Genomic DNA, 17822 nt, shown 5'->3' with positions numbered 1-17822 from the left:
ATTAATTGATTAATCCTAATTTGCATTAATAACTTCCTGCTATTCAATTTTTAAGAGATATATTAGTGTATTTCTTGTTCAAAAAATAAAATTTAATAATTTCTTTAAGTTTTCTAAATTTTAGACAAGAAATTTATATTTTTCTGACTTTAATTAAAGAGGTAAACCATTCTTTCTATTTCGTTATGAATGAATAATAAAAAAAAAATGTTATTTTCAACAAAAATAAAAGAATTATAAATTTATATTATTTTTTCAAATTCAAAACTTAATATTACATATTTTTAAAAATTTATCGATTTATGTCCGAATTATTTTCTAAATTAAATTATTTCATATGTAGAAAATCAAAAAAAAAAAAAAAGTAAAAAATTGTTATTTAAGTTACAAATTAGATTTTAATTTTTTAAATAAGTGAATTAAAAAATTCTTAATTCATAAAGTTTTGAATATTTAATTTACTTTTTTAGACGATTGATTTATATTGTGAATAAATTAATAGTGTAAATTAATTTAAAAATGTTCTTTAAGTATCTATTTGTTGAAAATAGAAAAAAGTGAATATTTTTTGAAGAATGTTTTGTTTTTAATTTGAAGAATAAATAAGATATATTTTAAATCTTGTATTACATTGATATTTCTCTGGTTTGTTTTTGTAAAACCTTTTTAATTATTTGTTTAATATAAACTTAGAATATGGACAACAATTTTATGAAATTATTTTTACATATAATTAAAAATATTGTTTTAAATTTGAAAGAATCATATAAATATTGTTTATTTTCAATTGATAATGTATTTTATTAATTATGTTCAAAGTAAAATTATATTGTAATTTATTCAAAATATAATTGAGAGAATCTCCCAATTTCAATTAATTTAAAACAATTGTAAAATAATAATCTTAATTAAATTGTTGATATTCAAAATATAGAAATAAACATTTTATGATTATATAATTTACTTAACAATTCAAAATTTACTTTAGCTATTTTGCTAAAGTTAGTTAGTTTTTGTTTCCTCATGAGGAAGCTTTGCATTCGTGACGATTTTCGATTTTTTTTAAATTGGGTTATATGGACTCATTTTCATCTAGAATTAATATATATGAAGTCCTGAGCAAATGTCCAGATGTATGTGTGTGTATATCACAAAATATTTTGTACAAATTATCTCAGAAACGTTTTAACGGATTGTCCTGAAATTTTGTATGCTTATTGTAATCATTAATACCTAAAATCTGACACAAGGATTTCCTAATATATTCACAACATTTTATTTTTTACAATTTTTTCAAAATTTGAAAAAAAAAATTTTTTTCTTTGTAAATTTAATTTTGTTTGGTAAAAAAACTTATTTCTTGCATTAAAACGAGTCGATTTACCTATATAAAGTTCATATTTTACTGAAATCTATAGATTTAATCATTTTTTGGAATTTTTGAAAATAATCGTTTTTTGTATTTTTTGAAATAACTTTTTCTTATATAGAAATTTTAATTAATTCTTGTCAAAATTATATTCCTGGCATCAAAACGAATCGATTGATGTATATAAAGTTTAAATTTTACCAATATTTATAAAATTGATCGCTATTTTAGTTGTAATCCTTCTTTTAATCTTTAATATAAGTGTATCATGATGAGGAAGCTAAATGGTCATGAAATGAACATCTTGTTCTAGTTTGCTAATATTACAATAATTTTAGTACTATATATTTTTTATTTAATGGTTATTTTTATTTTCATGTTTAAAGATGCATTGTTTGATCTGCTACTTGATCTTGCAACATCACATGGACCCGAATCTGAAGCAGCTAATGATGGCAGTCATTTAACAGCAGTGGCATGTGCTTGTTTACTTAGTTTAGTCGTTGTTCGAGGTGACACTGGACATCTTTTATCAGCAATAGCGGCATTATTGATGTCACCCAGAGCTTTGGCTGCACAAAATATTCAGGTAATTGTTATTAATTATTTTTGAATCTAGTAAACATATATTTAATAGTTAATTAAAATTTTATCACGTTAATTTATAATAATCTTTAAAGAAAAATTAATACTAAATAAAGTTAATAATTAAAATTGAAAATTAAAAAAATACTAATAAAAGAAAGTAAATTATAATTTTAATTAAAAATATTTTATTTACAATTAATTTAGTTTTAGATTTTATTTTTTTAAATTCTATTTTTCTTTTAGATGCCATATGTATTGATATCGTTACAAAGAAGTGTTCACGCTGTTTTCTTTGGTAAACTCGCGAGACGCGATTGGATAACTTATGGTGTACCTAAAAATTCCAAGGTTCACACATCAATGCTTAAATTACCAAATGATATGAACAATGTTGTTTTAAATGGAAAGAGTTTTGTTAGTGATGGAAAGTACTTGTATCTACATACAAATCAAGGTTTAATTAAAATTGGCAGCGGATATGGAGGAACGATATGGGGTCATGTTTATGCTCATAAATCTGATTTTTATCCATCAGAAATTGGCTGGCTTGGTTATGCAAATGTAAGTAAATTTTTTTTTAAGATTTTATTCTTCTTGGCAATTCTTTAGCTATTTAAATAAAAAATATTCTATTTTATTTTTATACAGAATTCCTTGTACTTTAAATGCGCACCTAAAAATCAATATGAATTGTTGATTTTGGACACCGAATTACTTTCAATAAAAGGAAAAGCCGTTTTGGAGGGTAAAGACTGGTCTTCCTCGGTTATGTTTTCAGATGGTGAAAATTTGGGAATGTTAACAGCTGGCAAAGACGTAAGTTTATTTTGTAAAATATCTTTTTTTTAGAAAATTAATTGAAAACTTGCTTTTGTAAAATTAATTAAATTTATATTTTGTGCTTTTTAAACTTTTTTCTATACTAAATATAATTATTATTTATTTTTATTATTTATTTTTATTATTTATTTTTATTATTTATTTTTATTATTTATTTTTATTATTTATTTTTATTATTTATTATTATTATTTATTATTATAATTGAGCGTGTGATGCATAATTTAATTTTTTAATTTTCAGGAGGGTTTTGTTATTCGAACAATAAATACATTGAGCAATACTGTCACAGTAACATCGGAGCTTCCGTTGAAATTTGCAAAACAAGGTATCGATGTATTTGGTTATGCATTTTTTGACGAGGAACAAACAGCTCATGTTCTTAATCCTGGCTATGATGATGAAATTGCCTCAGTGTCAGCGGGTAAAGAATTTGCATTGCTGAGAACAGTTTCGGGAAAATTGCTCTACACAGGAAAGGGAAATTGCATTGGAATGAAATTAAATACAAGACCAAATAGATGGTTGGAAGTGACATTGGGAAAAGATGCGAAGGTTGTTGATTTTTCCGTGGGTCATGATGGATATCATGCAATTTTTGTTCTCGATGATGGTTCTGTTCTTTTTGCCGGAACTTCTAGACGTGGAGAGGATGGCGAGAGCAGTAAGTGTTAATTAATTTAATTATTATATAATAATATGACGAAGATTTTTATTATTATTATTATTATATAATTAAATTTGGCTAAATTTGAATTGACTTATGCTTCAAATTATTTAAATTTCAATTTATTAAAATTTTGATTGATTTGCGTTTCTAATTATTCAAATTTTAATTGATTTAAGTTTCTAAATATCCAAATATTGATTTGTCCAAATTATAATTGATTTAAATTTTAACAAGGTGTCTAACGGTCAGGGAAGTCAGGGAAAAGTCAGGGAATTTCAGAAAATTTCTGTAAATTTCTACAAAAATTAAAATTTTTTGTGAATTTAAAAATTTTTTAATCTAAAAAAACTTGAATGGTTTTTATTACCATTTGTTACTACTATTAGAAATTAATTTATTGTTAAATATGTCAATAACCATATTTTTGTCCAAAGAAAGCAGAAATAAAGTTATTAAAAAGTCAAGAAAAAATAAAAAAATGTCAGGGAGGAGTCAGGGAATTTTTTTCTCAATCCTTGTTAGACACCCTGTTTAAATTAACCGAATTTTAATCATTTTAAGTTTCTAAATATCCGAATATCGATTTGTCCAAATTTTAATTGATTTAAGTTTAAAATTAACCGAATTACAAATTTTCCAAATTGTAATGACTTAAGTTTCAATTTATCCAAACTTGATTAAATTATGTTTCTGTTTATTCAAATTTTAATTGATTTAAGTCTCTAATTATCCAAATTTCAATGAGTCTATATTTTACTTAACTTAAGTTTTAATTTATCCAAAATTCAATTTACGTAAATAAGAAACTATTAATTTTAATTAATTATTAATTAATCAGTGATAAAAAATTTCAATTAATAAAAATTGAATAGATACAAATTAATTATGTTTCCCGTTAATTAATTGTAACTCAGTTTTTTATATCATCTTTTTGTCACCTATTTTCTGTAAATAATTCACCTTTTTACCTACTTGCAAGAAATAAGGTACTATGATCAATGTTCTAATAAAAACAGTAAAATATAGAACGTAAACGCGTTTTTGTAACTTTCAAATTATTTCATTAAATTTAATAAAAAAAAAAAAAATTTATTAGGGAAATGTGAAGGAAATTGGAAAATTTATTCTTGTGTCAATTCAGTTATTATTGTTATTTTTAATCTACTAGTAAGATAAATTGAATAAAATAATTATTTTTGCAGTTAAAGTGAGACGACCGGCAAAGGCAATGAAGCCAAAGAAAATAACAAAAGTTGAGAGTCAGGTGATTGTTAATTCGGCGTGTAATAATGGAACAACAGCACTTGTGACAAAAGAGGGTTCCTTATTAATGTTTGGTAAAGATTGTTTGCATTGCGATGGTTCGACAGGTTTTGTATCGAATCTTAAAGATGTTTTTGTGGTACAAGTTTCATTGGGAAAAGCACATGCAGCCGTATTGACAAATAAAGGGCATTTGTATACATTTGGCATTAATAACAAGGGACAATGTGGTCGTGATTTTACAATTGGACAAACTTTCGTCAAAGAAGTGACGTTTATGGATACGGAAACTGGTGCCGGTGCTGGTGAAGATGAATTGGGTGCTGCAGAAGACGGTAAGTTTTGTTTTTTTATTTATATCAATTTTTACGTTATAAAACTAAAAGAGGTTAAATAATATTTTTTTCAATACAATTTATTAAAAGTAATATAAATGAAGAGTGCATTTAAATAAAAAATTCTATATTTTTTCGGGAATATTTTAAATTTGATTATTTATTATTAATTAGAACCTGCAGAGGATTGGGAAGAAGCAAGAGGTATGTGCCCACCAGGAAAACATCAATGGAGACAAAGAGATTGTATGGTGTGTACAGTTTGTCGTGAGTGCACAGGATACAGTATATCATGTCTCAGTAGTATCCGACCTGACCGAAATCCAGGACAGTAAGTTCAAATATTTAATTTTATTTCCTTTAATTTAGATGTAATTTTGATAAAGATTTAAATTGAAAAATTAAACCTTGGAAACTGGGAAAACGATGTGAATTTCGTTACGCCTTCAATTATTCTTATTAAGAAATGAAAAAATAAATTAAATAATATTCAATAACATTAGATATTTAAAGTAAAATATTTATTAACTAATTAAATTTAATTAAATTAAAAAATTGATTAAAACGACTATTTTCGCGCCTTAAATTCGATCCGAGCCCTGTAATTTAAAAAACCTTGAAATTTGTTTTAAAATCGGTAAAAAAAACCGTGGAAAAGCCTTAAATTTCGTTTGCAAATTTTAGTAGCAACTCTGATTAATTTTTTTTTTGCAGAGAATGTGGCTGCGGAGAAGGTGATTCTGGTTGTGCAGTGTGTGGATGTTGTCGTATTTGTGCACGTGAAAATTGTGACAATGGTGGTGAAATGGCAGTTCTTGGACCATCAGGAGGTGGTGATTTGGGAAAAATTCGTTTGGATATGATTATTGAAGGTAGTCATCTACCAGGTTCGGTCTGGCTGATTTTGTTTTTAATTATTATTATTATTATTATAATTTTATACTTATTTTCTCCTAATTTTTCCATTTTATTAATTTTAAAAGTTAATTTTCCTTTATTTTGATTTCATTTTCAAGAATTTATTTTACAAAAATGATTTTGAATTACAGGAAAATGTTTGTTTTTTTTATTATCATTGCTTTTTATCACGAAAAGCTGGCTAGGATCTGGTAGGTGACATTTTGTAGATAAATTATATTTATGAATTTATTTTTTTTCATTTAACAGGAAAAGCTAGTTCTAGTATTCGTGAATATCTTCGAAAACGCTTGGAGGAAAGAAAACAACGACATAGAGCAAAATCTGGCTCGAGTTCTGGTAAACATGTCGGAAAATTGAAGGGCGCCAATAATCAAAGATCAGGTAATTTGTAAATTGTAATTTTAGTATTGATAACAGTAGAAATAATTTAATAATAGTAATTAAATAGTTTATAAGATTAAATTGTTTAATTTTAATTTATTTTGATAATAATTTGAGAATGTAATTTTTTGCATATTAATTTTTTTTTGCAGCTGGACCTAGGGTGAATATACAAACAATAACGGTGACTCGACTACCGTCGGGAGTATTTAATATTGTACCAGATGAGAGTGAGAAGGGAAATGATGTTGAGAAAGGGGAGAAATTTCAAAAAATTACCGTAACCCGTTTACAATCAGGAGTATCTTATCTTTTGCCGGATGAAGGAGAAAAAGGTAGTGATGCTGAGAAAGGTGATAAGGGTAGCGATGCAGAAAAAGGCGATACCATAAGAATATCAAATATACCACCAGCGAGAGTTCCTATTCTCGATGATGTTCCTGTTGTCCAAGTGTCGTGCGGCTTACATCATACTGGTAAAAATAATTTTTATTCTAATTGATTTTATAAAATTAAAATTCTGAAATAAAATGATTAAATATTTATTTATATTTTTCATTTGTTTTTCAGTTATTCTTTTGAAAAATGGTCAGGTTTATACATTTGGAAGTAATGTTCACGGACAACTTGGAGCTGGTGATTTGCTTACTCATGCAGGACTCGTTCATGTGAAATTACCAATTGCTGCTTCTCATGTCGCGGCTGGTAGTAATCATACTGTAATCCTCACAGTAAATGGAGAAGTTTATACATTTGGCGTTTATCAGGTACATATTTTTTTATGAAAGAAAAGATAAGACTATAAAGTCTTAGTTATGAATAAAAATTTTTATTTTCCTATTTTTTAAATTAATTTTATTGATTTTTAGAAAGGACAGCTGGGTATGAAAGAAGAGAGTCAAACTGAAGACGGAAATATCTCGCAAACAAGTCTCAGATCGGAAAAATCTCAACCTTGGTACAGTTTTCCAAATCAAGTTCCAAATATTGGTTGTGAATGGGGAAGACGAGCGACTTGGGTTGGAGCTTCCGGAGATCAAACCTACATTAAAATCGATGAGACTAGTTTTATCAGTTTAACTAAAAGCAACGTGGTGGCAAATAAAAGCTGCATGAGTAAGTCCTTTTTTTAAATTTATCTTCAATATTTATTTAAAAATTAGATTTTTTAAATATTTTAATAATTTTTTTTTATTTATATTTTATTTCACTAAAAATAACTTTAAAAAGTAGATTTAGTATTTTTTAGTATTAAAAAAAAAAAAATTCTCTTTCAGTTTTAATTCCACATCAGAGCGATCATTCGAATCCATTAAAATGTTTGGTTATCGATAAACGCGATGGCAGTTGTAATAGTTTCAGTGGAAACGATCAAGTTGACTTTAGTCGTTGTGCAGCTAATTTGGATCCATTATATAACGTTATTTGGACCTTTGATTCGGAAACTAATGAAATATCATCGTATAATATAATTTCTGCGGATTCAAAAGTGATTCCAAGTTTGGAAATGTCTATACTTAATCCTGGACTTGCATTGCCAGTTGTGCCAAATTGTTTTGTGACACGTTCTCAGGCGGCAATTCATTTATTGTCTTGTTTAGACACGCTCACACAAACTCAAGATGATAAATTGACAATTATGGAAGAGAGTGATAGTAATCAATCGACGCATAACAAAATTTACAATCGAGAAGATTTCGTGACAGTTAGCCGATTTGAAAGTAAGTACAAAAAAAAATTACACTAATTAAATACAAAAAAAGATATATAATATAAATCGGGAAATTTTTAAAAATAACTAAATTTTTTTTGCAAATTTGCAAAAATATTTGTCAATGATTCAACAAATTTATAATTATCCGAAATTTTGAATTTTAAAATGAATTACAATTTTAAGAAGGTAAGTTTGCAATTTTTTTTACTTAAAAATCTTAATTAATTAATGAAAAATAAATTAATTTTCATTATTAAAGTAGAAAGAAATAAAGTTACTGAACATTATTACATTATGAAAACGCCCGCCACTTTTTCAAATAGTCACGTGATCAGTTTTCTCACTGAAGTCAAATTAAAAACTTACCTAATAATACAAATATTTTTATTAATGAGTTAATTTTATTCTTTCTTTAATATAAAGTAATAATTTATTAATAAACAATATTTTTTAATATTTTCTTTTTTGAAAGAATAAAAAAACATCTTATTTATATATCAAACGTTGGATAATTAGTTATTGATTTGTATCATTTTTGAAATGCCCGCCATTTTTTTAGAAGTCACGTGATTGATTTCGAGTTCTTGCATTCTTGGCGGCTTTTGTCGAAATGATAAGTTAACTTTTGGCTTCTAGTTTTATTGTTTTCTTCTTTACAATTTTGATTCCCATTTACAATAATAAATAGTTCTGACGAAAATAAAAGATTACAACTATCCGGTAAGATAATAATTTATCAAATTCTACTAACGATTGATTAAATATTTGCAAAAAAATGTGGTTTTTTTATTTTGAGGTTAGAATGTTATATTTTGCTAATTTTCTTGACTAATATGAAAAGTTTCGTCATATGGTCTCAGTAATTATTTATTTTATTTAATAAACTTCTAAACGAGATTATAAAATGGGATTAATAAGAGAAAAATTGATTAAAATACAAGAAATTATCGAATTTTATCAAAGTGAAGTTGTCCCTATTTGCATATTAGTCTTTCGATTTATTCTATTATCGATATATTTGAATTTTGCATGTTAATTTTTACCGCGCTTGTAATTGATGCAAGTTCACATCAGTATACAAAATATTAAACATTTTAACGGTTGTCAAAAATTATTGTCTAAATCATCCTTTTTTTATGGTACAAAATTGTGACTTTCAGTGAAAAATAAATAGATGTAGAGAAAATAAAGGGTTTCATTTAAGTGGTAAGTTAATAATTTATCGAATTCTAAAAAACAATGATTTGGTTTTATTATAATAGAGTTTATTTATAATTTTGAGGTTAAAATATCATATTTTCTAATTTTTATGGAATATTTATTTTAACATAATTTCATTCAAATTGAGAAGAATCATTTATTTTTAACAAAGTTTTAAATATGACGTAAAATGTGAATAATTAGTAAACATTATTGAAAATATGAAAATTTCAGATTATGTATAAAGTGAAGTTATTGCTATATGCCTGATTTTATTTCGATCAAACAAGTTCACGTAGATTGTTAAACATTTTAACGGTTAATTGTTAAATTGTTTAAATTTTCATGTTTTTTTTCTGTTAAGTTGTGATTGTAAATATAAATAAACCTGCAGAAAATTAAGGATTAGAAGAAAATAGTAAGCAAATAATTTACTAAATTCTAAAAAATGTTTATTAAGTTTTTTCAACAAATTTTTTTTTTAATTTTGGGGTTAGAATGTCTTTTTTTTAATTTTACAACAAAGATAATGTTTTTTCTTACCAAAATTGAAAAGATATTTTTATTTTTATTCAATAAATTTCGAAATATGTTTGCGAAAAATGAATAGGGAAAAAATTTGTATGAAATAAGATCAAATTATAATCTTTTACATCTTTGGAAATATTTTGATTAATCAGATTAAAAAATCATTGACTTGACACAATTTTGACATTCATCTCCGATGCATATAAATTTTAAAATTCATTGAAATTTTAATTCTTAATTTGAACATTTGATTGCAGGAGTGTAATTTAATGAATCACTAATTACAGATCATGGCGGAGGATGGGGATATTCCGGACATTCAATTGAGGCTATCAGATTTATGGTAGACACTGACATCCTTTTAGGTGGTTATGGATTATTCGGTGGACGTGGGGAATATGCCGCAAGAATCAAGGTAAATTAATTACCTTGAAATTTGAATTTATAATTAAGTTGAATGCAATTATAGTTAAAGGCAGAATATTTTAATTATACAATTTAACTTTGTAAAAATTAATTAAATTATAATTCGACTTTACTTGTAAATGATTTAATTTTTTTTTTAATTATTGAAGGCGGAGAATAAAAATATATATATTTTACTTTTTTTTTTTAATTGAACAGCTCTTTGATATCGGTTTGGATGGTGGCGATCAGGAAGTTGACGGAGATCTTTTGGCGGAAACGGAAGAAATGCCATATGAATGTGGACCAAGGCAGAAAAGTGCAATTTTATTTGATGAACCAGTTAATTTACAAGCAAACAGATGGTACGTTGCTTGGGCCAGAGTTAGTGGACCTTCAAGTGATTGCGGTTCAGGAGGACAAGTTGTAGTTACATCCGAGGATCAGTTAGTTTTATTTTCAATATTAACTATTATTTGCTATTACTAACTATTATTAATTATTAACTATTATATCTATTTTTCGAAGTATAATAATATTCAGAATTACAATTTTATATGTTTTTTTTATAAATTTTCAGGATAGTCTTCAATTTTAAATCGTCGAAAAGATCAAACAATGGAACGGATGTTAACGCTGGCCAAATTCCACAATTACTTTATCGCATTATTGCGCCTGAAAATCAGAGTCCAAATACGCAAAAAGACCAAATTGAACCTGTTTATATACTTAGTAAAGAATTTAGTAAAACTGTTAGCAAGGTAAAAGATTTCAAAAGATCGTAGACATTTTAGTAGATTTAAAAAAAGAGAAAATTATGATTAATTATTATAAATATACGTTTTTTTGCAGGAGTGTTTTAAATCGTTAATTTCTCTTTTACAATGGAGTTGGAATACATTAAAAGCAAGTTTAGCAAATTCAACAGCCAATGTAACATCGTTCGCCATCTCGGAGTTGGAAAGACTTGTTTATATCAGTAAAGCAAGTTTGAGATTACTCAGAACGTACACCAATGAAATTTATCCAAATATAGGTATATTTTTTATTTCTTTATAATTAATTCATACTGTATTTATTTATTTATTATTTATTTATGTTTATCGCAGTTGTTAAGAAAGCACCAGCCGAATCTGTGAAACTAGCAGAATGCACAGTAGAACTACGTGCATTGATTCAACAAATTCTTTCGGACACAATAAGCGTCACTAAAAAAGGCAAGAGTAAAACACGGTCCAATAAAAGTGAGTATTTTAACTAAAAACGATTTGGTTTTATTAAACTTTCAAAATAAGTATAAAAATAAACAATATAAATGTTTTAATTTTAATTCTATTTAGGTTCGAGTCAGCTATTCATAAAAATGACAAATACAGTGTTGGACGAGTGTCATAAAACTTTCGTCGCCTGTTATCATGCATTTTATCCCACTGCATATTTAAAATGGACCTCCTTATGTGAACTTTTATCAGAGATCGATAAGGTAAAAGAAATTTCAAATTTAAATTTAAAAAATTAGAATTTAAACAATTTTGCATATTCTTTTTTTTTTACAGGAACAAGGTACAACGTCAAAAGATCGTCTTCTTTCGGCTGTTCTCGCTTCACTTTGCAATTCGACTGTTCGTTTAAGAACAACATTTCCAATTTTGAATAATGTCATTGACAGTAGTGACAGTATAAAACGTCAATTGAGCCCGTCCGATAATGCAAGTTTATTAATGATGAATTCCACTGAATCACATCACTATCCAATACTTGTTGAACAAATAAATTATAAATCACAAATTGAGAGTACAGAAAATGAAACGTTAAATTGGTCATTTCGTGAAGTTCTCGATCGTCTATTGGATTTAACATTAATACCAGTGAAAAGAAATCTTTGCGATGAAAATTGTCAATCGTTACCTGATCTTGTGCTTCATTGTTGTCATTTATTGGCAAAAGTTATTGCCGAATTAGCCGCACAATCAAATGGAACAGAGGATGAATTTCAAATAGCTTGCGGGCGAATTTTATACACAACACCCTCGAGATTCGCTAGAGTAAATCAGACGAGATCATGGAATACAGGAAATGGAGCTGCGGACGCTATTTGCTTTTCTGTGGATAGACCTGGAATTACAATAGCCGGTGTTGGTGTTTATGGTGGAGTTGGAGGATATGATTATGAATTGGAACTGTTGGATGGCGTGAGTAACTAATTATTATTAGTATTATTATTTTTGAGAAATTAAATTGTCTATTATTTTTTTATCAAGCTAGCTACAAGATAGGGAAAATTTTTTTGTCTGGGAAAAAACTTTTTTTGCAGGGAAATTTGAGAAATTGAACAAATTTATAAAAAAGTCAATTTTATATTTCCTGTATAAGAGTAAAATTTTTTTTAAACATTTTTGCATCGACAAGGGATAAGTTATCATCGTCTATTCACCTTTTTGTTTATTTAAAATTTTGTCATCTATTTCACCTATTTTGATAATTTGTCACCTTTTTTATGATTTGATTAATTTTCGAATGTCATAATTAAAAAGTAATTAAATTTACAATGTAAAAACATTGATGTAACTTAGACCTTTTAAAAAATCAATTTTTTTTTGCCAAAAAAGTGTTTTTTTGATTAATTTAAAAAACTCAAAAAGTTTTTTTTTTGAAAAATTGTATTGATCGACATTTTGGCTTTTTAAACATATAAAAATAATTTTTGTTTACATCAATATAAGTATACCTGATAATAATAGATAATTGGATTTTTAATTGATTTTATTCTGCTTGAATTCATCAAAATTTGTAATAAATTTAAAAATTATTTAGGCCAAATTTCAATAAATTTAAATTAATTGAAGCATTTTTCAATTAAAATTGCAATCGATCTAAATTTTAATTCATTCTGATTTAAATTAACTATTAATTCAATTAATCCAAAATTTAAGTTTGTATCTGTTCAAGTTTTAATTCATCCGAATTTCAATTAAATCTAAATTTTAATTTAAATTCCTTCAACTTTCTATCAATTCTAGTTTTTATTGGTCAAAAATTTATTAATTAAAATTTTAATCAAATACAAAATTTAATCTATCGAATATCAATTATTATTGACATAAGTTAAAAATTAATCGAATTTCAATTTGTCCAAATTTTAATTGACATACGTTTAAAATGATCCAAAATTTTTATTGATTTATGTTTCTAATAATTCTAATTTCAGTTTATCCAAATTTTAATTGACTTAAGTTTTAATTTATCCAAAATTCAATTTACCTAAATTTTAATTGATTTTAAGTTTCAAATCATTCGAATTTCAATTTACTTAAATTTTGATTGGTTTAAATTTTAATTTATCGAAAATTCAATTTACCCAAATTAAAATATTTTTTTTATTTTTTATATTAATTGGTTTTATATGTCAGTTTTTTATAACTTTTTTGTCACCTATTTTCGATAAATAATTCACATTTCTATCTATTTTTAAGAAATGTGGCACTGTGATTTCTGTTCTAGTGAAAAAAGTGAAATATAGAACGAAAACTCCTTTTTGTAACTCCAAATTATTAGAATTAAATTAAAATTAATTAGATTATTCGTTATTAAAAAAAAGGAATTATTTTAAAAAAAGAGTTTTTTAATATCAGAGAAGTGTCAGGAATTTGTAACATTTAATCTGGTGGCAACCCTGTTTATTCAATGTTTATTTTTTACTATTTTAAAAACTAGGATTTTCAATGTTTACTTTGTATTTTGTTACTTTGTAAATTTTTATAAAAATTAAATTATTTTTTGAACTATAAATAAGAATAAAAAATAAAAATTTATGTTAAATAAATTTTTTTTTAGCAAAATAATACTGGAAACGATCCGTATAATACCCAACGGTGGATGAGCTTAGATTTTATAAGGGGCTCTTTTAGCGCTGAAGATTGCGTTGATGAGGTTGTGGATCTAAAATTTAATAAATCGATACCAATAAAGGAAAATGTTAAATATGCAATTCGATTAAGGAATCGAGGTGGACGAACAAGTAATGGAGATGGTGGATTGAGTGTTGTCAAAGGTCCTGATGGAACAACTTTTACTTTTACTGCTTGTTCCTTATGCTTTAATGGTGCGTATATAATTTTTATTTATTTTATTATTATCATTAAAATAGTTTATTCTATCACTTTAATTATTTTTCTTATTTATTTTCATAGATTTGTTTTTTACTTTTTAATATTTATTGTATTTATCATATTTCTTTATTCATTATTTATTTATTATATTTATTTATATTACATTCATTAAATAAATTAAAATAAAATTTTAATATTAATATTAGGAAATAAAAGTAATTTTAATAAAAAGAGGATATTTATTAAAATAAATTGTTAATTTTTTGTTCTTAATCGTCATTAATTTCTTTTTATCAGGTACAACACAAACAAGAGGACAGATACCTCATATTTTGTACTATTCGAATCCTGAAGATACAGGTGTTCAACAAACAAGTAAAGCAATGGTTGAAGTGCAGGCGAGAAAGTACATTTTAGCAATGACGACAACAATAATTCAACGTGCGAATGAAATTCTCGCCCTTGCACGTGAAAGAGTTGAAGAAATGAGGTCCATTGAGATTCTTGGAAATGCCACTTTTGTAACGACTCTTTTACCATTGGTTATAGCTCATATTGGTCCTTTAGCTTCCTCCGATCCGAGAGTAAGTTTGAAAAATGATTATAGTTTCCTTTTAAACTGATTGATTTTTTTTGTAACTCAAGTATTTTATAAAAAAAAACCAAATTGAACTTTACTAAAAAGTTTTTCTAAATACAAAATTAAAGTATATTAACTAAAAAAATGATTTTTTTAGTTGTTTCTTTTTTGGGTTTACTTTTAAAAATTGTTTGCTTTTAATTTGTAAAATGTTTATTTTAAAAATTTATTTTTTGAATGTTTGTTATGCATTTTAAAATGTTTGTTTTGTATTTGAAAATGTTTGTTTTTCATTTTAAAAAATGTTAATTTTTTTTTTTGCAGAGTGGAGTACAAATTTTAACATTGATTCAAGAGATGCTTCCACACGTTGCTGCTTTAAATCTTTTGTCAGGATCATCTAGCGCCTCTCAAGACAATGAGATGCAAATGCATTTTACGTCACCTATCACTACAAGCACACATTACACTTGGCTAGAGAGTGAACATCCTTATAAACCAGCAACTGTTACACAATATAAAGTCACATTTCCCGAATCTGTAAAATGGCTAACAGTTGAATTTACTTCTGAATGTGGCACAGCACAACCGGAAGATTATTTACAAATATTTATTCCAGATTTATCTGGTTCAAGGTGAATATTTATTGAAATGAAAAAAAAAATATTTAAAAAAAATTCCTGAAAAATATTACAAAAATTTGTTTCTCTAGAAAGTAATGAAAATTATTTCTTTTTTTACAGATCTTCCAAAAGTTTGAACACTGATGAAAATCAGGAATTATTTCCTGTTCTCAGAAAATTGAGTAATGTGCCTTGCCAATGGCCTCAAAATGCATTTGTTTTGCCGGGTAAGTTGAATTTTTTTTTTAATTTACCGAATTTAGGAAGAATTTGAATTGATGAAATAAATTAAAAATTTTGAATTAATTTTTAGGAAATAAAGTGATATTTTCACTTGAGACTGCTTCGGATTACATGAAGGATATCAAATCTAATACGTACGGTTTCAAGTGTCTCATCATTGGCTACGACTGGATTACTTCCGGCAATGGACTAAAAAATCTCGAGATGGAATTAGCCTTTCTCGGCGGTGCTTGCACTGCTGGGCTTATGCAGAAGAATCTCACATTACCACCAGTGTCATGTAAGTGCTTTTTTACTGTAAATTTATTTCAAGAAAGAGTTTTTAATTTAAAAAAAAATTGAATTTTTAGTTTAATTTTCAAAATATTTCATTTTTTTTTATATTTATTATTTTTTTTGTCTCATCTATTTTTGGTTTTATTTAATTATTATTTAAAGAAGATAGATTTTTTCCTTCCATAATTTAATAGTTGAATTATTTTCTCAATTTTTTGGAAGAATAGAAAATTAAAAAAAAGTCTTATTCTTAAATTTAATAATTTAATAATTTAATAATTAGATGGATAATTAGAATTTAATAATTCAATTATTATTCAATTTACTTATCTAATTATCATTTATTTCAATAATTGAATTATTATTCTGAAATTGTAAAATTAAATATCTGTTTTACTGGCTTCTTATCGTCTTGGAGATATCATCAGTTAAAAAAAAAGAAAAAAGAGTAAAAGTTCCGTTTCGACTCTTTGTCATTCTTTATATAATCTTTTTTCTTTTTATTTAAACCTGATTAGAAATCTTCTGTGATCTCTAAATCCTCTATTATTTGCAGCTGACGAAATTGAAGAGGACTTAGAGTCGGTACAGGAAACAGCAAAGAGGATTTTCTCCGTTCACTCAGCTCTTCTTGGACGTGGATTCGCCCTCGAAACTCCACCGTCGGTATCCCAGGCTCTCGATGGCGTTCTTCCATTCAGGTAAGTGCCCTTCTTTAAATGTAGATTATCTTATTTTTATATCTCTATATTTTTTTAAATTGCAAAATCACCGGCTTTATTCATTATTTTTATATTCACAAAAATTAAAGACAAAATTCAATAATTTAATAATATAATAATTTTGTTAATAATTTTTTAATTAATAATTTATTAACTAATAATTAATAATTTATTAATTAACGATTTTTTTAAACTTTTTATATTATTATTTATTTGATAAAATTTTAAATCCTTTTTTTTTTAATGATAAGGGAAAAATTATTCGGATATAAAATATATTTGTTAATTAATTCGCGAAAAAGGAATTATAAGAAATTAAAGGATTAGGATTTACTACTTTTAGAGGGATGATTATTCTTCTGTTGAATATTTTAATGAGCGAAATTGTTTTTAGAAAATCGCCTCTCACTAATCGTGAGTAACTTGATGATTTTGAACAAAAATTGAAATGGATAGAGAAATTTTCGTAGAATTTCGTATAGAGGAATTTGAAATCGTGTTTAATATTTTCTAGAGGTAAATTATTTTCAATGTGAATTTTGTTGTACTCTGGCAAAATTTACTTAAACATTTATCATCTCGGTGTAAAATTGATTTAGTCTTTCTATTATTACTCATTAGTTTATTTCAGTCGTTCAAATATTTGCTTAACGGACAATCAAAATCCAAGGACAAAATCATTTTAGTTCGCTTCTTCATTGAATGGTTAAAACTTTTTTTTTCGGATTCTGTCATATATACATTTACAAAATTTGAATATATAAAATATCTCAAGAGTTGAGAATCATAAGAGGAGTAAATATTTCGTAACATGCAAAAATTTCATTTTTTAAAAATCAAATCTTTATTCTTTTGAGTTTCTAACATTTATGGATTTTTTTTTCTTTTACAATATTCCATTCATATTTAAATTTATTCTAATTTAATTAATTGAAAACAAATATTAATTAATAATAAATAAATAGGTAAGGTATTAAAAAAATTTGAATTTTTAATTTAAGTTATTTTTTTCGTATAATAAAATTTTATATTTCATTTTAAAAAGAAATACAAGTTG

General features: G+C 25.5%; 1 protein-coding gene across 2 annotated transcripts in view; it reads left to right on the top strand.

The window, feature by feature from the left end:
• Window positions 1–17822, top strand: part of LOC127288535 (E3 ubiquitin-protein ligase MYCBP2) — a 364776-nt gene that overhangs the window by 2140 nt on the left and 344814 nt on the right. For both annotated transcript variants that reach the window (XM_051316040.1, XM_051316042.1), the window contains exons 5-29: window positions 1756–1958; window positions 2201–2518; window positions 2606–2773; window positions 3039–3459; window positions 4668–5063; window positions 5238–5394; window positions 5778–5935; window positions 6231–6365; window positions 6518–6841; window positions 6936–7132; window positions 7235–7481; window positions 7643–8086; window positions 10095–10222; window positions 10432–10658; window positions 10793–10973; window positions 11065–11248; window positions 11322–11456; window positions 11553–11695; window positions 11769–12404; window positions 14047–14314; window positions 14619–14905; window positions 15226–15536; window positions 15645–15751; window positions 15838–16047; window positions 16600–16744. In XM_051316040.1, coding sequence (XP_051171997.1) covers window positions 1756–1958; window positions 2201–2518; window positions 2606–2773; window positions 3039–3459; window positions 4668–5063; window positions 5238–5394; window positions 5778–5935; window positions 6231–6365; window positions 6518–6841; window positions 6936–7132; window positions 7235–7481; window positions 7643–8086; window positions 10095–10222; window positions 10432–10658; window positions 10793–10973; window positions 11065–11248; window positions 11322–11456; window positions 11553–11695; window positions 11769–12404; window positions 14047–14314; window positions 14619–14905; window positions 15226–15536; window positions 15645–15751; window positions 15838–16047; window positions 16600–16744 — 6130 coding nt within the window. The remainder of the gene's footprint in view (window positions 1–1755; window positions 1959–2200; window positions 2519–2605; window positions 2774–3038; window positions 3460–4667; window positions 5064–5237; window positions 5395–5777; window positions 5936–6230; window positions 6366–6517; window positions 6842–6935; window positions 7133–7234; window positions 7482–7642; window positions 8087–10094; window positions 10223–10431; window positions 10659–10792; window positions 10974–11064; window positions 11249–11321; window positions 11457–11552; window positions 11696–11768; window positions 12405–14046; window positions 14315–14618; window positions 14906–15225; window positions 15537–15644; window positions 15752–15837; window positions 16048–16599; window positions 16745–17822) is intronic.

This window comes from Leptopilina boulardi, unplaced genomic scaffold (assembly GCF_019393585.1).
Source record: "Leptopilina boulardi isolate dan_hultmark-lab unplaced genomic scaffold, ZJU_Lbou_2.1 LbouV2_392, whole genome shotgun sequence".
Lineage (NCBI taxonomy): Eukaryota > Metazoa > Arthropoda > Insecta > Hymenoptera > Figitidae > Leptopilina > Leptopilina boulardi.
This window is presented reverse-complemented; position numbering and strand designations above follow the sequence as displayed.